Source organism: Xenopus laevis, chromosome 6S (genome assembly GCF_017654675.1).
Source record: "Xenopus laevis strain J_2021 chromosome 6S, Xenopus_laevis_v10.1, whole genome shotgun sequence".
Classification (NCBI taxonomy): Eukaryota; Metazoa; Chordata; class Amphibia; order Anura; family Pipidae; genus Xenopus; species Xenopus laevis.
Window position 1 is genome coordinate 64614061 of NC_054382.1, and position 25544 is coordinate 64639604.

The 25544-nt window shown below is 38.5% G+C and overlaps 1 protein-coding gene across 1 annotated transcript in view; it reads left to right on the plus strand.

Annotated features, from left to right (window-relative positions):
- retreg1.S (reticulophagy regulator 1 S homeolog) overlaps positions 1 to 25544 on the plus strand; it is a 61286-nt gene that overhangs the window by 5129 nt on the left and 30613 nt on the right. Inside the window, exons 2-3 of the mRNA XM_018269414.2 lie at positions 7793 to 7899; positions 9143 to 9173. Coding sequence (XP_018124903.1) covers positions 7793 to 7899; positions 9143 to 9173 — 138 coding nt within the window. The remainder of the gene's footprint in view (positions 1 to 7792; positions 7900 to 9142; positions 9174 to 25544) is intronic.

Here is a 25544-nt window from a genome sequence, read left to right on the forward strand (position 1 = left end):
GGTTACTCACTGTGTGTAACCTGGCCTCTGCAGTCCCAGCCCAGCTGCCGCCTGATTGGCCTCTCCAGCCCCAGCTCAGCTGCTGCCTATCTTAATCAACCAATCAGGGCTGCCTCTTCCCTATTTAAGGGCAGCTCTCAGACCACTCCTTGCCAGAGCATTGCATGGTTTTCTAGTACTGCGGCATCGCCCCTAACTAGGTTTCTAGCTCTTGCCCCTTCTCCCTTGTTAGTCTGCCTTGTCTTGTCCTGCTTACCTTTCCTATCTTGTACCTTTCTAGCCTTGACCTTGTTCCAACCCTACCTTGTACTCCTCTCTTGCTCTCCTGCTCCAGTCTCCCTCTCTTGCTCTCCTGCTCCAGTCTCCCTCTCTTGCTCTCCTGCTCCAGTCTCCCTCTCTTGCTCTCCTGCTCCAGTCTCCCTCTGCACTCTATCCCCCAGTTTGATCTACGCCCGCACCGTCCTGTCCCATCCAAGCCATTCCACTCCTGCCACGTCCAGTCCTTTCCTGTTGAGTCGTCGCCCTCTTCTTCCTGTCTTGTCCAGTCCTGATCGTCGTCCTATCCGTCCTGTTCCAGTCTGACTCTTCGCCCTCATCTACCTGTTCCTGCTTCCCTTCAAGTTTCCCCTTGGCACATACAGCCCCTGCCTCAAGGACTCGCCCTTTCCCTTCAGACTCTACAGCGCCCCCTACCTAATCCTTGACATTCACCTTTGTGTTGACTGTTAGTATGATGTAGAGAGTAATGTTCTGAAACAATTTGCATTTGGTTTTCATTTTTTATTATTTAAAGTTTTTGAGTTATTTAGCTTTTTATTCAGAAGCTCTTCAATATGCATTATAAACAATCTGGTTGCTAAAGTCCAAATTATCCTAGTAACCATGCATTGATTTGAACAGACTGGAGTATGAATAGGAGAGGACCTTACTAGAAAGATGACAGAGTCAGCCCTCACAACCTCATCCAGCAGGGCATTCCACAAGCTCACTGTGAAGAACCACCTATATTGCTTCAAATGAAAGTTATTTTCCTCTAATCTAAAGGTGTGGCCTTTGGTGCGTTGATCCATTTTATGGAAAAAATAATCTCCTGCTATCTGTTTATAATGCTCTCTAATGTATTTATAAAGAGAAAGCATGTCCCCAACACAAGCATCTTTTTTCCAGAAAGAACAACCTCAATCTTGAGTCTACCCTCATAATTTAAACATTTCATCCTTTGATCAGTTTAGTTGCAATTCTCTGAACTCTCTCCAGCTTACTAATATCCTTCTTAAAGGAGACATTTTGTGTAAAAAATAAGAACGTACCAGTGCATTATACTCATTTAGACATAGAAGATTCGTGCTTAAAAAAGTAGTATTTCAGGCTGATTTATTGAATATTTTTGCAAAAACTCAAATAATTCCTCCCTTCTCTTCCACTTCATGCTCCTTGAATTCCCAGGCTGTGCAGGTTAGCCGGTGGCACTCAGCTCACTGCACTGTAGGACAGGAACCAATCAGCAGCTAGCATGACCTGATAGGGAACTGAAGCCTGTCTTTGTTTGTGTGACTGCAGGACTGTGATTGGTGGTCCTCCTCTTACTGTGCTTCTGGCAGGGACCGTTAGGACACGCCCACCCCTCGTTTGAAACAGGGACCAGTAAAAATCTATAAGGAACTCTAATAAAGGGGCTGTTTGTTAAAGATAATATAAATGTTTAGCACCATGTAAAAGCAACACCATATAGCAGTGATCCCCAACCAGTAGCTCGTGAGCAACATGTTGCTCTCCAACCCCTTGGATGTTGCTCCCAGTGGTCTCAAAGCAGGTGCTTGTTTTTAAATTCCAAGCTTGGAGGCAAGTTTTGGTTGTATAAAAACCAGTTGTACTGCCAAACAGAGTCTGAATGTAGGTTGACAATCCACATAGGGGCTACCAAATGGCCAATCACAGCACTTATTTGGCACTCAAGTAACATTTTTCATTCTAGTGTTGCTCCCCAACTCTTTTTTCTTCTGAATGTTGCTGACGGGTTCAAAAGGTTGGGGATCCCTGCCATATAGTAATCAAAATTGTCAAAAAAATTAGGGTTTTTTCATTTATCCTATATGTCTCCTTTAAGGACTGAAGCCCACAACTGCACTGCATACTCAAGGTGAGGCCTTACCATGGACTTATAAAGAGGGAAAATTATGTTTTCATTCCTTGAGTTTATGACCTTTATATGCAAGATAGTATTTTATTTGCTTTAGTAGCCCCAACACTCTGACCTTTTAGGGGCAGATTTATGAAGGGTCGAATTGAAAATTTGAATTTTCTAATTTTTTTATGGTCAAAACTGTCAAACTCAAATAGGGAGTTATTCAAGTTCGATTAGAGTTTTTTTTAAAGAAAAAATTCAAATTTTATTTTTGAGATTTATCATACTCTGGCCCTTTAAGAACTCAAAATTGACTATGTGCCACCCTAAAACCTGCCAAATTGCTGTTTAAGTCAATTGGAGAGGTCCAGAGACAAATTTTTAGTTGTTTGCAGCCTTCCTGACATTCGAGTTTTTTTCAGAGAAAAAAATTAGATTCGAGTTTTCGGGTCGATTCCATTCATCCGAGTTAAAAAAAAATCTGATTTTTTTTTTTTTTAATAACTTTCGATTGGTTGAATTTCGAATTTATAGGAGTTTAGGGGAGTTTTTAAAAACTCGCATGAATTCAAAATTCGAACACTTGTTAAATGTGCCTATTAATGTATAGCTTGCATTTATATTATTTTTGTCCAAGTGCATAACCTTGCATTGATCAACACTGAACCTACTCCACTAACAACATAGAATCAAAAATTCCTGCTCACCTCCTCATAAAATGTAATTCAATTAGTCAAATCTGGGCAAGTATGGCCAGCTTAAGGATATGTATACATGACAGTCACCATGCAATTAGTAAATGCAATTGAAATGCAATGCTGTTTTCTACATTCCACTATTTGTCTGTTTCCCAATGAGTGTACAGACATCAGCACTCAGCACTGAACACTTACCAGGAAAAGGTTATTATCACATTTAATTTTCTGAGGTGGTGGAGACAGGGACTCGGTCAAATCAAGGGTCCAGACCAATGTAAAAGGGTGTGCATGAAAAGGGTGTTTATAAGCAGATTGGTTGTGAATTTAAATGGTTACCGTACACCATTTTTAGGAGGGACAGAAGGATTAAAGAGGTGGAGAAATGTGTTTGTAAGTAAAGCGTGGATTAAAGCCATACACTAAAGAAATAACCATTTATGGCACTGGGGAGGGGGTATATTTTCTCTGGGTATAGATTTCGACTGGGCAAAAGGCTACAAAGAAAATGATTATTAGTGTATGGTACCAACCAGCTCGTATAAGTGACGAGAATCAAACCCGACTACTTTTACAAATAAAAGTGGCTTCTCAACTAGGTCGTTATTACTATGGGTGACTTCAATTATCCAGACATTGACTTGAGTAAATATGCTGACTGACAAGTAGTAGTTCAAGAAACCACTAAGAATCAGTCTCTTTTGGATCTTGTAATAACTAATAATACCAAATTTATCTAATATTTGTATGGGTGAACATTTAAGGAAAAATGATCAGAACATGGTCTCCTTTGAGATTATGTTGCAGAGCCAATTCTATAAGGGAGCAACTAAAATTTTAGATGTGCAAAGTTTGACAATATATAGTGAATAAAGTACCCCCTCTTGTAAAATATAAGGATATTAAAAGTTACCGAGGAGTTTCATGACCATATAAAAAACACGAGGCCGAAGGTGTCTTACCTGACACCCTGGGCCGCTGCTCCAATCAGGAGAAAACTGCACCAGTCCAGGTATTTCCTTCTTCTTTCTTCAAGTTTCCTAGGGCAGGCGCATGCTCAGTAGAACAAAACAGCCGACTTCTTCATTACATGTCAGTATTTTCCCATTGTAAGCAAGGAACGTTATTGCAAAACAAAACTTTTGTGGTTCAATTGAAGTGTTGGAGTTAAGAAAAAAATGTGCTTTTAAGTCTTTCAAGTTAGCTGGGAGAGCCAAAACATTTATCAGATACAAGGAGGCCAATAAATCATGCAAAAAAAAGCTATAAGACAAACGAAAATCAGTATGGAAAAGGTATTGTAATATATAATATGTAAGTAGTAAAAAAATGAAGCAAGAAAGGGTAGGACACCTAAAGGGGTTGTTCACCTTTAAATAAACTTTTAGTATAATGTAGCGAGTGATATTCTGAGATAATTTGCAATTGGTTTTTATTATTTGTGGTTTCTGAGTTATTTAGCTTTTTATTCTGCAGCTCTCCAGTTTGCAATTTCAGCAATCTGGTTGCTAGGGTCCAAATTACCCTAGCAACCATGCATTGATTTGAATAAGAGACTGGAATATGAATAGAAGAGGCCTGAATAGAAAGTAATAATGTATAACAATACATTTGTAGCCTTACAGAGCATTTGTTGTTTAGATGGGGCCAGTGACACCCATTTGAAAGCTGGAAAGAGTCAGAAGAAAGCAAATAATTGAAAAACGATACAAAAAAATTAATACAGACCAATTGAAAAGTTTAGAATTCTATAACATACTAAAAGTTTACTAAAGTGAACCACCCCTTTAATTTCAAAGGGGGCTAGCTGGGTGATGGGAACAGAAAAAAAGCAGAGATTCTGAACTGTTATTTTTCATCTGTCTACACAAATGAGGAACCAGTTAATTAAGGTTTCCTTCTTAGTAGTCCCAATTCTACTAATACTAATAGTGATGCATGGTTCACGCATGATGAAATTCAAGAGACTTAAAGGAACAGTTCAGTGTGAAAATAAAAACTGGATAAATAGATAAGCTATACAAAATAAAAAATGTTTCTAATATAGTTAGTTAGGCAAAATGTAATCTATTAAGGCTGAAGTGACTGGATCTCTAATATAATAGCCAGAACACTACTTCCTGATTTTCAGCTCACTAACAGCAACTTGAAGGGGGGCCACATGGGACATAACTTTTCAGTGACTTTGCAATTGATCCTCAGCATGCAGCTCAGATTTAAAAGCAACAGTTATGGCCCCTGTGCCCCCCAATCAAGTCACAGATTGGTTACTGCTTGGTCACCAGGATAACCAGTCAGTGAAAACCAAGAGAGCTGAAAAGCAGGACGTAGTGTTCTGTTCTGACATCCAGTCACTCTAGCCTTTATACATTAAATTTTTGGCTTACTAACTATATTAACATTTTCTATTTTGCACAGCCTATATATTTACCCAGTTTTTATTTTTACACGGAACAATTCCTTTAAGATAAACAGAGGTCTGGGACCGGATGGTATACTTCCTAGGGTACTGTACTTAGCGGGCTTAGCTCTGTGATTGCCAAACCTCTACTTTTTTTCAGGATAAAATGAGGTCTGGCACGATGCAGAGAGACTGGCGAATTGGTTATGTGGTGCCGCTATTCAAAAAGGGATCAAGTTTCAGCCTCAAAACTATAGGCCTGTTAGTCTGACATCAGTGGTAGGAAAGCTTTTTGAAGGAGTATTAAGGGATAAGATACTGGACATCATTGCAAATCATAATACTATGAGTTTGTGCCAGCATGGTTTTATGCGTAATAGAGCTTGCCAGACTATCTTAATTTCTTTTTATGAGAAGGTGAGCAGGGACCTCAATTCTGGGATGGCAGTGGAAGTAATCTACTTAGACTTTGCTAAAGCTTTTGATACAGTGCCACACAGAAGGTTACTGGTGGTAAATGGAACATTTTCTAATTGGACCAGTGTTGTTAGTGGAGTGCCGCAGGGCTCTGTACTAGGTCCTTTGCTTTTCACCTTGTTTATTATTGATCTGGCTGTGGGCATTAAAAGTGTTGTTTCTATTTTTGCTGATGATACTAAATTGTGCAGAACTATAGGTTCCATGCAGGATGCTGCCACTTTGCAGAGTGATTTGATTAAATTGGAAAACTGGGCAGCAAACTGGAAAATGAGGTGTAGTGTTGATAAATGTTATGCACTTTGGCAAAAATAATATGTATGCCAGTTATACACTAAATGGCGGAGTGTGGGGGGTTACCTTAATTGAGAAGGATTTGGGGATTTATGCAGATAACAAGTTGTCTAATTCCAGGCAGCGTCATTCTGCTGATATTAAAGCAAATAAAATACTGTCTTGAATAAAAATGGCCATAAACTCAAGGAATAAAAACATAATTTTGCCTCTTTATAGGTAATATAAATGAGCTGGAGAGAGTGCAGAGACTGGTTGGAACGGAAGACTAAAATTATGAGAGTAGACTGTCAAAGTTGGGGTTATTTTCTCTGGGGAAAAAAGGGTCTTGTGAGGAGACATATTTACACTTTACAACTACATTAGACATTATAGACAAATAGCAGGGGACCTTTTTACCCATAAAGAGGATCACCACACCAGAGGACACCCCTTCAGACTAGAAGAAAAGAACTTTCATTTGAAGCATCGTAGGTGGTTCTTCACATTGAGGGCAAGCGAGGTTGTGGAATGCACTGCCTGATGTTGTGATGGCTGCTTCTGTTAAGAGTGGCCTTGATGATGTTTTGGACAGGCATTGTAGACAAGGCTATTGTGAAACTAAATTCTATAGTTAGTATAGATATGGGGTATATATATATATATATATATATATATATATATATATATATATATATATATATACTGTAGTTTATGTGAGTTTATGGAGGGGTCAGTGTGTGTACGTATGGATGCTGGGTTTCTTTTGGAGGGGTTGAACTTGATGGACTTTGGTCTTTTTTCAACCCAGTTTAACTATGTAACTATATGGGTTCCCACCATACTCAGTGCAACCTTGGGGAACATAAACCAATTTGTTGTGGAGTAGCAAAATGCATAGATCCACACTACACAACAAATGCATTTAAAGGAGACCTGTGTAGGCAATCACACAGACGAGGATCTGAAGTGGGGCAAGATGGAGCCCACCACTCCACTACTCTACAATACATATATGATGTATCCTGGTCAACATTGTCAAAATACTCTTTTTTTTTTTTTCTCTTACTACCCACAGGGAGAAACTGTTTCCTTCCTTAGGATTGCTTTCAGCTTTGTGGCTGTTTTGAACTGCCTCTTAAAATATGTACATCATAGCAATATGTACAGCCCAGATACTGCAAGTACAGCAAGCTGTCCACATCAAGTATATAATGTTTATTCTACTTACAGGTCTGGGATCCAGAAACCCATTATTCAATTCATTCAATATATTAAATGTTTAAGTTATTCTGAGCAAAATTTAGTTTTGCTGTTCCAAATTATGGAAAGACCCCTCATATGGAAAACTCAATGCCCAGTTCCCAGTCATTCTGAACAACAGGTCCCATACCTGTACTATATAAAAATATAAAGATATATTTGCCAACTCAACTACCTTACACAGCGACATATTTTTACATGTCAACCTTCATGACATGATTTCAATCAAATCCAATGAATGTTACACTATTAAAAAGAGCGAAACAATGATAATAAGTAATGCTGTTTTGGACTAAAATAATTTAACTAAAAAATTATATTGTAGTTGTTTGGTGGAGAATTTGTAGGTGCCCTGAATATAAAAGTAATCTCTAACTGTATAACACATTCTAGATATGCAATCACAATAAGTGCAAATGTATTTTTAGCCATGAGAGTGAAAGAGATAAGTGGGTTAATTTATCATACATGGAATGGGAGGCACTCTCACTTTTGAACTGACTGTCTGTAAAAATTCTTCTTGCTGTAATTTATGTGACACTGTTTTTATATTTTTAGGTTTCTTGCCCTGACTCCTTGGAGAATGTACCACTTAATCTCACTTATTCTGCTTGGTGTTGTTATGCTTCAGATTCTCCATCATGTTATACTGTCCAGAAGTAAAGGTTAGCTTGCATGTTATATTTACTGATTACTTGACTGCGCACCATCAACTTACCTTAAGGGAATTGTGTGGCACTGTGCTGCGGTGGATCAAAACTTTTTGCCCTGTTGTTAATGTATTAAACCATGCTGCATATAACAAGACTGTTTTAATACTAACAGTGTGGCCTAAGACAAAGAATGTCAGGCAGTATTCAGGCCTATTAGAATTGCAGCCAAGCATTAGGGGATAATTGATAGTAAAGGCGTGGGACTGTAAAGTCATGGGACAAAAGCTAAGGCTACAGCAACAAGGGGAGGATTCTTTGAGAACCAGCTGATTTGCTGACCTAAGCTGGTTCCTGTGTTTGCACCAAAAGGCACTGTGTTGGCCTCGGGGCAGACACATGGAGGGGACTTTAGCAGACAAACTTTTCATGCAATAGCCAGCATAGGCCAGTGGATCAGCTTGTTCTCGGTCTGTGGATAAACACAGGTTTATCTGCAGGCATAGAGTAAGCCCCATCTGGAATTAGCCTAAAGGCATGGGCACAGGTTATTGTAGGTTCTGCTGCTCTCAGCTTAAGTATTTTTGCATTCTGAGATCAGACCCATTCATTTAAGACCCTCTAGAAATAGCAACCACAAATGCAGAGTGAGCGCAGCGGAGCTCACGGGTGCCATGTTCTTCTCTTCGGTAATCTTCGTGAAGTGAGCGTCGTAATGTCGCATGCGCAATTGGAGCAATGTTCCGGTCTCTATTTCTAGAGTGGAGTGGGGTGCAGGGAGGGGGGCCAGCGGAGGCGCCAATGGGGACTTATCACAATGGGGGGGGGGTCTAGTTCTCCTTTAACGAAAGAATTGGTATGTTTTGCTCCAAAAGTTTAGGCCACCTTCAAACAGGTGTGAAAGGTTTGCAATGAGATTCCCAATGCCATAAAACACAACAAAGAATATTCATTGCGACTTACAAATTTTATTTGCAAATTTGTTCTCTTTGCAGATTTTATAACATTCCTGGCAGAAGACAACAGACTCTAGTAACACTGTTTTCAGAGTATGACCCAGAGAACAGAAATGGATAATACACTTCATTAGAAAGTAGATTTAAAAAAATATTGACATAATGTATATTAGAAAGTTGCTTCAAATATTTATTTTACAAATTCCTTTCAGTGGGTGTAAAACGTAAGAGTATATTTAAGAATTACAACTTTGAAAAAGAACACAAAAAGGCAACTTTTTCATCTCACTTTTTTCTTCCAGGGATACACCTGTGGAGGAAAATGTCTATAAGGTAAGATCTGTACTTTTACTGGTCAAATTAAGCCTTTTTCACTACATAGTTTCTTTGTGTTTAAATATTTGTATGGATAATACACATCTATATACAGGGTATCAAAATTTTCACAATGAAGTTTGAGTGATCTCAAACAGAATCAGCCATCACAATATCATACAGCAGGAAATTCCACAACCTCACTGCCCTCACTGTGAAGAACCGCCTACACTTCTTCAAATGAAAGTTCTTTTCCTCTGGTCTAAAGGGGTGGCCTCTTGTGTGGCAATCCTCTTTATTTGGAAAAAAGGTTCTCTGCTATTTGTCTATAATGTACTTGTAAAGTGAAATCATGTCCCCACGCAAGTGTCTTTTTTCCAGAGAAAGCAACCTCAACCTTGACAGTCTACCCTCATAATTTAAGTCTTCCATCTCTAACCAGTTCAGTTGCATGTCTCTGTACTTTCTCTAGCACATTTATATTCCCTTAAGGACTGGAGCCCAAAACTGCACTGCATACTCAAGGGGAGGCCTAACCAGAGACATATATACAATAAAAATTATATTTTCATCCCTTGAGTTAATGCCAATATTTATGCGAGACAGTACCTTATTTGCTTTAGTAGCCACAGAATGACACTGCCTGGAATTAAACAACTTACCTAAAAAAAAAACGTAGATCCTTCTCAATTAAGGAAGCCCCCAACACACTGCCATTTAGTGTATAACTTGCATTTATATAATTTCTGCCAAAGTGCATAACCTTGCACTTGCTGCCCAGTTTTCTAATTTAGTCAAATTACTCTGCAAAGTGGCAGCATCCTGCATGGAACCTATAGTTCTGCACAATTTTGAATCATCAGCAAAAATAGAAACAGTACTTTCAATACCCTCCTCCAGATCATAGGATCCAATAGAATTGTACAAATTATATTCAATGATAGGGAGATGAAGATTTCCTCTCGCCAGTGTCTACATGCAGACATACTCTGTCATGACAATGAAATATGCTTCAACACTGTGCTGGATATATTCAGTGTATATAGGAGTAAGTCAGCTAAAACCATCTTAACAGTACTTCCAACACCTTAAACAGCAATATACTACTGTATGTTAAGTTTTCCCTTTAAGTTTTTGCATAGTAAGAAAATGCAAGCTTCAGTAGAGGTGTTGCTATACAGAGAATGTTTTATCTGTTTAAAGAATACTGCTGTGAGGTCCAAGAAGTGTTCTGAAAAAAAAACAGGCAAAGTCAGATATTCTGTTCCACTGGTCCAGCTCACATATTGGAGCAGATTATCCACAGGAAGACTGTCCAGTGAAAAGGTATTTGTTGTGAAAAATGTTACCAAGATCTTGCTGAGCTGGAAGGCTTCCTGCCTGTGTTAGGAACTCCCAGAGGTGCAGGGCTGCTACGAGCCGAGGGAGCATGTCCAAGTGACTCAGAGATTGAGGGTTTTAGGAACTGAGATGAAAGCCAGGAGACTGAGCAATCCCCCCAAGAAGTATTGTGGGCACAGCGGTGCCACCATCATGTATCTTGCTACTGGTAGTGCACAAAACAAAAACCATGTAGTGTGTAAACTCAGCAAATGTGTATAGGTATTGCCCAGAGTGCAAGATTTATTTTTTTAATTTGTGTTTTTTCATGCTAAAATGGTCACCCCTGTGCATTAATAAATTGCCTTAAAGTGAAGAAAATGTCATTGGTACACGCCACAATCTTACAGTACATGTATGGGATCCGTCATCCGGAAACCCGTTATCCAGAAAGTTCCGAATTACGGAAAGGCTGCCTCCCATAGACTCCATTATAATGAAATAATCCAAATTTTTAAAAATGATTTCCTTTTTCTCTGTAATAATAAAACAGTAGCTTGTACTTGATCCCAACTAAGATATAATTAATCCTTATTGGAAGCAAAACCAGCTTATTGGGTTGATTTAATGTTTACATGATTTTCTAGTAGACAATGTATGAAGAGCCATATTACGGAAAGAAACGTTATCCGGAAAGCCCCAGGTCCCGAGCATTCTGTATAATAGGTCCCATACCTGTATATACAATATGTCAATCAAGAGTATGGCACATAGCACTGGGAAATTCTGCAACTTTATTGCCTGTTCCTACTTACTTTCCAGATTACCACCATCAGTACTATTTAGTCATATTCCCAAAAGTTAGAGAATTTTATTTTTTCATTCAGGAACAACAATGTTGCATTGCTAAAATTATTATATTATTTATTTTATTTTTTATTCCAAGTTTTCTTGTAGAGACCCATAATTTCGATTTTACTCATTTCACCACTGAGTAGAAGAGATATGTTTTAGTACAGAGTATTTGCAGCACTTATTTTTAATTGCTCCATAGTGCTCTCAAATGGGTCTTTAATTTAATCTAGTGGGTAGTATGGCAAGTATAGACAACATTGCATTCACATGTTGACATATAAATGACACATTTTATTGCACAGATAAATTTTCCATTAATTTTCTTTTCTTTACCATTTTTGTCTACAAATCTATTTTTTCCATGTTGCATGTAGGTACATATTCCATATCTAAAGTTCTAGGGATAATACAGCTCCATTTTCTGTTTCATGACACTTTTTCTGACATTTGCTAAGATATTTGTTTCTGTATGAATCATATTTTTACATACATATTTTCCCCAATGTTACGGCGTAGCACTTTTTAACTGGCCAAAGCGGGTGTTGTATCTAGTGGAAAGGAAAAAGGGCACTCAAAGGAGATGTTGGAAAAAGCTCATGTTAAAGTACAGGCAATGGCACAAGAACAGATTTAGGTTTCGAAAAATAAACCAAAGCAAACGTGGCAGCAGGATGCGAAAAGTATGAAAAAAGTAATAAATGATAAAAAAAATGTATAGGAATTGAAAGATCAGAAGAGAAAATTAGAGACCAGGTACATTAGAAGAAGAGAAAAGTTGAAGTGAGCATGATAGGTATGGTGAACTGTGTTGTTGTAGTTCTGTGCCATAGTTTTTACTAAAGTCTCAGAGCTTCATAACGCTGTTAATCTCCGCAATACAGCTTCTATTTCATCATACTGTAAGAAAACTAGCTTGCAATTTGGGGAACTGTTTTTACCCTTAAATTAACATTTCAGTATTCTGACTATTTGAAATGAGTCTTTTTTTTTTTTTTTGTGCTTTTTAATTATTTTGCTTTTTATTTAGCAGCTTTCCGGTTTATCTGGTTGCTATCATCCAATCTACCCTAGCAACAAGGTGATTGTTTAAATGAGAGTGGTAGATGAATAGGTGAGGGCAGAAATATACTTGTAAGTAATAAAATGTTAGCTTTCAAGATGAAACAGCACCACTTCTTCATAAAATAAAAATGCCTTTATTGGAACCCTTTAGGGCATTACAGCAATGTTTCAGGTCGCATCTGACACTTTGTCAAGCTTAACTGACAATCTTCAACACACTTTTTAAACCCCCCACCTCTCCATCTAGTGGTTAATCCACATACACACCTCTCCTTCAAAATGGAGATAAAATCCAAATATAGTGTAATACAATTTTATTAAAAATATTTCTTTAAAAAAAATTATACTCACATTTCACTCTTTTGGGTAGGTCGCATATAATTATGGGTTGCTGTAATGTTTCAGTAGAAGGAAAGAAATGCAGTGTTTCTTTTGACAGAGGATTCAGAGCAGCATTACTTTGAGGGTTTACTGGTGTATTTATATAGACCTTTCTGATAAAGCTTACTTATTTTTGACCTTTCCTTCTCCTTTAAAGGGGTTGTTAACTTTTAATATGATGTAGGGAGTGATATTCTGAGACAATTTGCATTTTTTTTTATATGTGATTTTTGAGTTAATTCGCTTTTTATTCAGCAGCTTTCCAGTTTGCAAGTTCAGCAGTCTGGTTGCTAGGGTCCAAATTAACCTAGCAACCATATATTTATTGGAATAGGAATAGAAAGCTTAGTAGTAAAAAGTAGCAATAACAATACTTTTGTAGCCTTACAGAGCATTTGTTTTTTAGGTCAAGTAATTGACAGCTAGAAAGAGTCAGAAGAAAAAGGCAAATAATTAAAAAAAAAATATATAAGAAATAAATAATGAAGATCAATTGAAAAGTTGCGTAGAATCCATTCTATAACATTTATAAAAGATGAACCACCCCTTATAAATAAATCTTAATATTGTTCTTTCTGCCAGGCATTGGATCTATTGTGCAATATAATTATACTACTTTGTTCTAGTTTTTAAGCTGATAAACATTTATAAGCTTATGTGATGCCCATTTGCAGTACTGGCACAACTGACAGTTGCCATTGTGTTTTGAGTTACCATTGTTAATGTGAGCTGCAGCTTCAAAGTAAGTAAATATGTTCCAGACATAACAGTGAAGTTCCATGTGATGCCAGTCATTTGAGTTGCCTGGGCAGGTGCATACTGAGCTATGGATGAGTAAATATGAGATTGTTTATATAAGAATATCATTTTACAGAAACCCTTGTCTGCATGGAGTATTACATACTGGGATAGGCTTTGTGTTTGTTTTAAACTAAAAGAAATTCCTTGCTATGCCAGATTTTAAAAGTGTGTTATATTATACCAATATTAAAGGAATTCTGTCATGATTTTTATAGTGTAGTTTTTATTTCTAAATTACACTGTTTACACTGCAGATAATTCATTCAACCATGTAAAGTTTAATTCCTCACCCAACAAGTGTATTTTTTGTTGTTGTTGTAATATTGGTGTGTAGGCAGCCATCTTAGGTAGTTTTACATGGTCATGTGCTTTCAGAACAAGCCAGCTCTTCAGAATGGAACTGGTTTCTTCTACTCAATGTAACTGAAGGTGTTGCAGGGGGACATGGATTTTTACTATTATATCTATCAGGGAGCTGTTATCTGGTTACCTTTCCATTGTTCTGGACTGCTGGGGGGAGAAGGCAGTGTAGCAGTAGAGAGTGGCTGAAGTTTATCAGAGCACATCAAGTCACATTACTAGGGGCACCTGGGAAACTGAAAATATGTCTAGCCCCATGTCAGATTTCAAAATTAAATATAAAAATGGACTTCAGTGCAGATGTCTGCTGGAACAGCGCTTTAAACTGATGCATTTTGAAAAAAACATGTTTTGCCATGACTATCCCTTTAATGAAATATTACTGAATGTTTGGTATCAAGCTGACCCTGACATTACCTATCAAAAAAAGCTTACATACTAAATCAGCTGAGTAAATGGTTCAGTTCCACAACTGCTAAAATATTACAGGGGCTCATCCACTCCTTATTTTCTTCCTTTACTCTCCTGAAATTGCTGTTCTATTTATCCTCTTTTCAGTGCTTCTCTCTGTCTTTTTCTATTTTGTTTCTTAAAGGAAAACTATACCCCTCAAACAATGTAGATCTCTATAAAACTAGAAACTATCTGTTGCTCAAGTATTCATTTTGGGGGTATAGTTTTTATACTCTCTCTCTGCCCCCCCCAACCTGTCTGTCACCTATATGGAACCACATGGCAGCCTGGTTGGGGTGTTCGGGTGGAGGCAGATTAGGGGAGGTTTATTGCAAAATCAATGTTGCACTGTTAACAATAATAACCTATTCATTACATTAATATGACCTTTTCAGTATCCCTTTAACAAAGAAGTAGCCTTCTTTGTTTGGCTACTTTATTAAAGGGATACTTGATCTAGTAATTTGATTCAGCCCATTATTTAGAAATGTAAATTTTTTTCTCATGATCACTCTCAATGCTTTTAAAAAGATTTATTTACTGAGTCATGCCCAGCACAAAGTCATGCTTTAGCAGGGCTTGAATACTTTTCTTAAGTTCCAAGATGGATTAGCATGTCATGGGGAAGATTCTTTAGCTGTCAGAGGACTATGACAGCCCCTCTAAGCTTGGCACAAGAAATGCTACTTTTAACTGCAGATAATTTCTGGCATCAGAATGAACATTAAGCAAACTGGACATAGAACAAGGAGACAAGTGGTTCTAAATAATATGGGGGGCAGATTTATCAAGGGTTGAATTTCGAATAAAAAAGACAAACAGAAATGTATTATTTATTTTTCGGTGAATAGGCCTTTTTCACTCGAATTCGAATCGTACAAATCAAAGTAACATCGTATTCGATCAAATTCGATTCAAAGCTTTTCCTAAAAAAAAAACTTTGATTTTCCAAAGTCCACCATTTGACTCCAAATATGTTCTAGGAGGCCCCCCATAGGCTAAAACAGCAATTCAGCAGGTTTTAGATGGTGAATGGTCAAAGTTGAATTTTTAAAGAGATAGTGCATACATTTCGATATTCGAGTTTTTGAATCTCTATCGAATTTGGAATATTCCCTAGTCTAAGTACACAAAAAATAGCTAGAAATTCGATTTATTTTTTTAATTCTAATTTTCACTTTGACCCTTGATACATCTGCCTTTTAATTAGCAAATAATGTGCTCTGTGTAATATTTTCCTATTGCCACATTCCTTTACTAGCACTTGAAATCAAACTGGAAAGATAACATGCCACATTGAATTGGAGTGGAGCTGCTTCATTTTATCTATTTTTTTTTAAAAAACTTTGGAAATCACAAGATGATTGCTAGAAAGCAGGGGACAATCATTTTATTCTGGAAATTTGCTGTGGAAGTGTAATTACAGTCATTAATTATGCAAAAGGGCAGCATAAATAAGCAGGTGATCTAACCATATACATTTTTTTAAACTTTTTGGTTTTTTTTAGTACAGAATTATTTATCCCTGAACAATATACAGTATCTGGTGACATTAATGCACTGGAAAAGAGGTTAAACTGTTAGTATAACAACTCATATATTAATCTGTCCCAAGAGCAACTTTAATCATATGGCATGGCAACTATTGGTGGTCATAAGACAAGAAATAAGACAAAACTCATGAAATGGAAGGCTTTATTTTTTTTCAAAGAATAATCTAAATTAATACTGTGCATCTCATTGATTTGTTTTAATAAGAGTGATTTTCAGGTAACTGTTCACCATCTAGTGTGACTCAAAGCAGGGAGGAGCTTTGGGGAAACTCAGTTTGAAGGCCATTTACCTTGACATTGCCAAAGACTATGATTTGGTATATATATATATACTTTCATCAGGGAGAAAATGCTTTCTCCCTGATGAAAGTTCCAAGATGGAACTGAAACGTCGGAATCAATAAAACCAACCTTTTTTGACACTGAAACCTTGTTATAAATTCCTTGGATGTGCTGTCGCTTTGATATATATATATATATATATATATATATATATATATATATATATATATATATATATATATATATATATATATATATATATATATATATATATTTCGCCAAGTAACAGCACTCCAAGGAAGGAAGTAAATAACGCCAAGAAAGATTAATAATATGCCAGGTTTATTAGTTCCAACGTTTCGGCTCCATGTTGGAGCCTTCGTCAGGGAGCCGAAACGTTGGAACTAATAAACCTGGCATATTATTAATCTTTCTTGGCGTTATTTACTTCCTTCCTTGGAGTGCTGTTACTTGGCGAAATACGTATTATCTATACTCAACTGGCACCCAGGCTTCGACCCGCTCATGGAGTGCGTTCCAATATCGTTTCTTCTATATATATATATATATATATATATATATATAAAGAACGAAAATACCAGCACCAAGGGTCTTGACCTTTTTCAAGGTACAAACACACACATGATTAGTTCATTAAATAACATCCACCCACATCACGTGACTGTGCCTGTGTTTCCTTGTGCATTTAACCTCTTGTATGGCTATTTTCAGCAATATAATTTTTTTTTAAATATAATACATGTAAAAGTATTTCATATTAAAAATACTAAAAAACTTTTTTAAAAAAATGTAAGCATTCTAAAAAAGTGCTGAGTGCCTAAAATAGTGTAAAAAGCTTTTGCCACACAAAGTGTATCGCCTCCTGGATATATAAAAAAAATCCTATATACTTCCTTTAGAAACATAGTAAAGAAAATTGTGTATCTCAATTACACTGTTGCCAATATTGACATAATGGTTACATAGTCATTCAATCTGGAAGTACTAGGAAAAAAAGTTATATTGTTTCACTAATCCTATACCTAAGGACATCATCTCTTGTTCAAAAAAACATTAAGTTGGAGGGTAGAGTTCAGTCCTTTCGGGGCCACGCACCCCAATTCAAAAGTCCAGAATGCCTCTTTCTGAAGTATAATTTGATTAATGTCCCCACCTCTACGTGGAGGTTTCACATAGTCAATGGGGATGCATTTAAATGATGAGATAGAATGCTTCACCTTCAGTCAGTGTTGTGCAATAGGTTGCTTAGATATATCCTGTTTACCCCTTTTGGTGTCATAATCCGAATCCAGTGCCGCTCTTATTGTGGAACGTGCATGCTGATCCTGTCTCTCAGCTGCCTTGTGGTTTTACCACAATACAAAAGCCCGCATGGGCATTTGATGATATAAACGACATTCTCCGATCGGCATCCACTATGTGGATTGTAAAATTTATCCCCAAGTATAAGTGTATTGCACATAACACAGTTATTGCATTTAAACACCCCTGCTTTCACTGAGCCCCCTCCTGTTGATTGTACATACTTGTTGATTGGATCAGCCGGTGTCCGTAATGCCCATATGAGGTCTCTTGTCCACCAACTTCGACATATCCGGATCCGTGCTGATTAGAGGCCAGTGCTGTAAAAGAGACTTTTTAATGATTGGGGAACAAGGGCCATAAGTATTCATATAGAACAGGTCTTCTGCCTTTCCTCGGTATCACTTGTGATCCTAGCCACCCGAAGCAACTGTGATCTGGGCAGCGAGTGCAACAAGTGCCTGGGGTGACTACTTTTATAATGGAGTAAGGTATTCATATCCGTTAATTTCCGATAGATTCTGGTTTGTAATTTATTGTTCATCACATCTTTATACACTGTAACATCCAGATAATGAATCGATGTTTGATCAAAATTTAATGTCAATCTAACTGGAGACAATGTTGAATTAAGGTCGTTGGTGAACTGTAACAAATCCTCTGGGGTACCATACCAAATAAAGAATAAATCGTCGATGTAGTGCCTATAGTAAGCTCCAAATCGACGAAACATTGGATGACACAATATGTGCTCACACTCATATTTGTACATATAAATATACTGGGGACTGCCATGGGGTCGAATGTAGTGCCCACTTATGCAAATATTTATCTCAGTGTAATTGAGATACATAACATTCTTTACTATGTTTCTAAAGGGAGTACATAGGATTTTTTTTATATATCCAGTAGGTGATACATTTTGTGTGGCAAAAGCTTTTTACACTATTTTAGGCACTCAGCACTTTTTTAGAATGCTTACATTTTTTTAAAAAAGTTTTTTAGTACTGTATTTTTAATATGAAATACTTTTCCATGTATTATATTAAAAAATGTTTTGCTATATTGCTGAAAATAGCCATACAAGAGGTTAAATGCACAAGGAAACACAGTCACGTGATGTGGGTGGAGGTTATTTAATGAACTAATCATGTGTGTATTTGTACCTTGAAAAAGGTCCCAAGAGGGACCGAAACGTCGGTTTTTACATACCATGTCTTAATACAAGTTATTTTGACACAAGACCCTTTGTGCTGGCATTTTTGTTCTTTTTGAATATGAAATTGGTTCTGTGCACAGGGGTAGATATAATCAAGCCGTTGGGAGAGAGGTGCTGTCCATACACACATATAGATATTAGCAGGGTGCACGGTCAATTTCAATTCATGTTGTCTGTATTGGAAAGAAATCCAGGGACCAGCACTACCCTCAGTGTACTTTTATTATTTCACATACATCTCATGCAGTTCCAACGTTTCGGTCTTCTTTGGGACCTTTTTCAAGGATTCTGTGTTATGTGCAAAAAACATTTAAATACTCTAACAGTGCCAAAAGCCAAAAACCGCAGCAGAGGAGGCAATATCAGAAGATATAATCTTTAATCTGTCTTCCTATCAATCGAATGCATCTGAGATGTCAGTACTACGCAGAGAGCTGGGATTCGCTCCGGTGGTGAGTGGCCTATCTTTCTCCCATGTTGTAGTGCTGTACCACTTCTATGGTACAGAGGGACGGAATTTTTCTAATCTACATGATGAAGGACCGGTAATAGAAGCCAGTATTAGCCACTCCCTGTTTTAGAACACACCCACTGTAAACCACACCCATGTTACCGCAAGACCATGTCCACATTAATAGCACACCAAAAAAACAGATGGTTTGTGCTCACTGCAGGAATGAGGACCGGAACTAGGGGTAGGCAGAGTAGGCGGCTGTCTAGGACGCCACAATTGAGGGGCGCACTTTTAATGTTTTTGTTTTCTTTTTTTCAAGCATTTATTTAATATTTTGTTTCAGTAATCATGGTCACTCAGTCGGGTGGAATCCCCCTCCTTCACCTTCTCCCTCTTGCCAGCAAGTAATAGCTCCTTTTGTGCAGTGCGGCAGTGCAGCGCAATGTGCGTATATGCGTCAATGGTGTTACTGATGCGGTTGGGTGGCAGAGAGAGGCAGAGAGCTGGCGCTTGCTGCTCTCAGCTATGCACAGTTGCACTGAACTGAAGACATTCTTCCTATTACTGTGAAAGTGTGAACCTTCCTTCTGGCACAGCCAGGTAAAGATTTGGGCCGGGCCATGTTTGCTGTTGCTACTGGGCTGGGCGCTGGCACAGGTACATAAATACTTGGGGGCAATATGATGTGATCAGACTTATTTTTGGCTGCTGCTGGCACAGGTAAAGATTGGGGGAAATATGATGGCTGCTGGAGGGCTGTATGATGGGTGGCTGCTGAGCTTGCTGGTACAGGTATGGGGGGCAGTATAATGGATGGCTACTGTTACAGGTATGGGGAGGCAGTATGATGGATGGCTGCTGGCACAGGTATGGGGGACAGTATCATGGATGGCTACTGGCACAGGTATGGGGGGCAGTCTGATGGATGGCTACTGGCATAGGTACAGGTGGGCTGTATTATGGATGGCTGCTGGGCTTGCTGGTACAGGTACAGGTGGCAGTAATATAAATGAAAAAGTGTTGTACATTTTCTTGCTTTCTTTATTTAAAAACCATCATGGTAAGAAGGGAAATGGTAATGCAGGATAAGGAGGGCGCTGATTGAAGCTCTTGCCTGGGGTGCCAAACTACCTTGGCCCGGCACTGGCAGGGATGCCACTAATATGTGAAAAAAGTTGTCATATTAAAACCTACCCTTAAATCTACATGCCTCCTCCTCCCCTGTGTATAATACAGAACGCCAGCATATGATTAAACTCCTTAGGGACCCCTAACAATAATTTTCAAATGCTAACAAACCCCCAGAACAAATACCAGGCTTATGTTCCATAGGTTCATAGGTCAGGGTGCATGGGGCAGGCAAAGTATGACACACACAGGGAGCATAGGGAAGACAGAACAGAGCAGGAGACAGGAAAATCAGGACCACTCTAAAATGTACTACATACAGTGACACAGTGCTGGTGCCCCATTACCATTTTGTATAAAGTGTGAACAGGTGAACAATGTGGGCAGTTTCAGTCTGGGTCTCAAGTGTGAACAGTACAGGGCTTTAGGGGTGTGAACAATGCAAGGGGAATTACATGTGTGAACAATACAGGGGATTACTGTGTGAATTTTAGGTTCAAACAATGCAGGGGCCAGTTAATCTCTGTAGTTATACCTTTTAAAGTTTACATATGGTAAGCAGAGACAGCAGGCAGACTTTGATATGGAGAGCCACACAAGGGGGGGTGCAGGCAGCATGTGGCCTGCGGGCCGCCTGTTGGACAGCCCTGTTGTAGACAATTACAAATTCACCCGACAGATTTGTTTTAAGGAACATTTTGGTTATGATGTTAAGACAACGGGAGTCAACAGAGGGTTAAGGGGAGAGCCACAAGGGGCGCACATAACACAGGATTTGGCCCGCACCTTTAAAAGAAAAAGCATATACGACCCAGGGAGTACTAATCCCTCGATAAAAACATTTCATCATCTTATTATTAATGACATGTTGTCCCTACACAAAGAGAGACCTAAATCGACAAGATAGTGAACATATTACATCTCCTGAGTGTGCACATATTACATCTTCTGAGTCTTGTCCTGTCCCTGCACTGTGCTGACCTGTCTTGCAGGAGTTGCATATTTTTGCACTTGCACTTTTTGTCTGTTGCCCGTTACATATATGTTGTGTTGTGTAGCACCATGGTCCTAGAGGAACGTTGTTTCGTTTCACTGTGTACTGTACAAACGTATATGGATGAAATAACAAACTCACTCTTGACGTCTTGACTTGACTTGAAATGGAGAGGCAATTTGACCAGTGCCAAGAAAGAAGCCATAAAAACCTTGAAAAACAACAGAGACATTCTTATACGAAATGCAGCTAAAGGTGGGGGGAAAGTTGTCTTGGACTATAGCTATTATCGGAATGAATTACTGTCACAACTGTCAGATACGAATAGTTATAAGAAATTGTTGATTAATGCTACCAATAATTTTATAAAGGCTTTGGAAACGCATCTTAAGATGGCAATGGCACAGGGTTGGATAACATCAGACATGTTAGACTATTTATTGCCTGCGCATCCAGTGGTACCAGTGATCTATACACATCCAAAGGTGCACAAACATCTCGAAAAGCCACCTGGGAGGCCGATCATTTCTTTGAGAGGCTCCCTTAATGAGAATATTGCTCAATACGTTGATTATTTACTGCAGCCCTGTATAAAAGATATAGGGAGTTATCTGCAAGACACGAAAGATTTCTTGAAAGTGATATCGAGTATACATGTGCCTTTGGAGAGGATGACACTGGTTACCATGGATGTGCAAAGCTTGTACACATGTATAACACATTGTGAAGGTTTGGAGTCAGTGCAGAAGCTGATCACGGGGAATGCGAAATATGTGGGGCCACCTGTGGAATTCACGTTGTCCTTGTTAGAATTTTTCCTGTACAAAAGTTATTTCAAGTTCGAGAAACAATATTATATACAATGTAATGGGACGGTATGGGTTCACGAGTGGCCCCTGCATACACTAATGCCTATATGTGGGAATACGAGAGAGTGAATTAATTTTGCAATGAGTTATTCAAACAATATGGCTCCTTCTACATGCGCTATATAGATGATATTTTCTTTATTTAGTTGGGCTCGGAAGAGGAGCTATTGCAGCTAATAGAAGAGCTTAATACCCTTGATACAGCAGTAAAATTGGGGGCAAACTACAGTGATCAGGAGATTAATTTTTTGGACGTAACCATATATAAGAATATGGGTGGTTTGCAAACTTGTATATACTCTAAGCCCACTGACAGGAACACGCTGCTACATTAAAAAAGGCACCACCCTAGACATCTATTAGATTCAAGTCGCAGATGTTATGCGTAGTCCATATAGACAGTGAGATGGCTAAAAGATGTGAGGATTTGCAGGTGATGGGTAAGAAATTAATTGAAAGAGGTTATCCCCGTAAATTAATCATGGAGGTTATAGAGTGGGCTAAACAAGTTGATCGGGGGCAAGTGTTGCAGGACAAGGATAATAAATCCCATAGAGATAAAACCAGTCAGGATGTATATTACGTAAGTCAATACGATCCCAACAGTTGGAGAATTAAACAAACTATTATGGAGAACTGGAAAATCATCAGTACCGATGAACAGTTGGCACACATAGTACCAAAGAAACCAAGATTTTGTTTCTCAAGGGCACGTAACCTCAAGGAGCAACTGAGTCCATCAGACCCGTGGAGTGATACACGGGAGCATTTTTTGAGCCACGCCCAGGGGTATGTAGATGCGGGGGGTGTGTTATGTGTGGGAGCCTTATATTAGGAACGCATTTCACACACCCACATACAGGAAAAAAGTATACAATCAAGCAGAGAATGACATGTGAGACGGCCATGGTAGTGTATATTATTAAGTGCCCGTGTGGACTAGTGTATTGTGGTACGACCATACGGCAACTCAAAGATAGGATTAGCATGCACAGGGCGAGTATACGTGCAGCCTTAGATCCAGAGAGAAAATGAATGAATTATATGTAAATTAGATGTGTTCTGATTGGTTGAAGCCTATTGGCACTATGACACCATGTTGGCACCTTTTGGCACTGTTAGAGTATTTAAATGTTTTTTGCACATAACACAGAATCCTTCAAAAAGGTCCCAAAGAGGACCGAAATGTTGGAACTGCATGAGATGTATGTGAAATAAATAAAGTTATATATATATATATATATATGATTTTTAGAGGCAGAGCCTCACAGGCAGCATCATGGCGGGTCTCTGGTGCTGATGATGAGAAGCATGCACACTGAAAGCCAGAACCAAACTGGCTTCCGTGGCACATGTTTCTGCAAATGTTGGGAAGCACAAAAAATTGTTTTGTACAAGTTGTTCCTTTACATACATGGCCATCTTTAGGCACAACAGTCTCTACTGCTGTATTCATGGCAATGTACCAATGTTTCTGACACATACTGTACCCTTACTGTGGCTTATTGATTAATAAATCTATACATTTTCGATTTTGTTAGATATGTATTTGAATTCAGACGAGACTAAAATTACGGTATTCTGGTTCTCGGGAGACCATATGAAAAGATGAATTATTTGTTTAGTTGCTCTGTAATTTGTATCTTCAATTTAGACAAAACAAATGCTAGTGTATCATTAGAGGGGTATACATTCATCCTGAGTAATTTAAAACTAGGGGGTGTGCTACTTACTCTCTTTTCCTATTGGTTTTTGAGTCTTCAGCAGAAAGTCCTTTAGCTGATTCCTTATCTAAGAAATCACCACAATAACATGTTTATTTCTTTGCAGCTTTATTGACATAACCAGGCATGAGTTGGTACAAGTGCTTACAGTAATGTAGCGATAAAACACAGATTTATAATGAAATACTTTTTTTTTCAATATTTTTTTCTGAAATAATGCTGGAGGTCATTATGTATCTCCATATGTATAATTGTCTTTAGCAGAAGGAAAATTCATTGTGCTTAATGACCTACCCTCAACAATATTGGGTCCCAACACTTAAACCAGTGTTCTTAACTTATCATTCAGGCCAAAATTACTTGTTAACACATTATTTTTATTACTATTTGAATTTGTAGCAATCTGACGTTATTAAAAAGGAGCTTGTGTTGGGTTGTGTGTGGCCTGACAGCCTAAGAGCTGTGTGTAGAATAAAAAAATTAAACTATCCTCACCCAGCTCCGGAACCTTAAAAATGTGTCAGTAAACCAAAGTAAGACTCCACCAATCCGATGGGAGGCAAGAACTCGCAGAAATAGCACAAAAACTTAGTGCGTATGCTAGAGACGCAGGCCAAGATGGCGGCACCGTCCTCTATCCCTAATACTGAAAAACCTTCCCGCAACCTAGGTATATCGGACTGCCAGGCAACTATAATGTCCACCTTTATCAATAAATAGAAAAACTCAATATTGAACTGTCAAGGCAAGTGTAGCGCACCCGTACTGTTGGCAGCTGTATATATGAGTCTGCTTTCCTTAACCAGGTGACACCTCAAGGTCCCAGTAACCAGGCACATAAGATGGCAGTGCAACAGGCACAACCTGACTTTATTAAACAGCTGCAGCTGTAAGAGAGGATTGATTAGAAATTGAACAATATTATGACAATTAGTATTCTGCTAACAAAAACAGCCCCTGTAAAACCCTTCAAACCCCGGTGTGCACACCTAAGTTCCGAAACCGTTGTGTACCGATGGGGGGCCCCCTTTACTGGGTTGAAAGTACTGGATGGGCTGCAAATAGCACAGCAGTCTAAATGAATGGCAAATTCCACTTTAGGTAGCTGCTGAACTGTGCAACTGGATTATCTCCCTGGACGTAACTAGGGATGGGCGGATTTTTTCGCCTTGTTTCGCCACGGAAATGATGCCCATAGACTTGTATGGTGTCGTGCGACAAAAAAAAAGACGCACGTCAAAAAAAATTCAGCGCTCAACAAAATTTTTTTGACACCCATATACTTAAATGGGTGTCGGCGACAATTAGCCGGTGGCGAATTCGCCCATCCCTAGATGTAACCACATTAAAAGAACTGGTGATGTGTCCCTTGCTAAGGGTATAGATGGTGCTCCCTCTGGTGCTGTTGGAAGTGTGCAGCAATGCTGTCAGCTCTCCTTGCACAATATGTCTCACCATCCAATGGACTAGCAGGATAATGTCTGTTAATATAACTCCCAATGTTCCTTAAACTGGTAGCACGAGTTAATAACTTACAGTTGACAAGGCACCTTGCTTCTCTCCACACTGTAGCTTTCACTTTATCAAGATGGCTGACTGTTGTACTCCTGG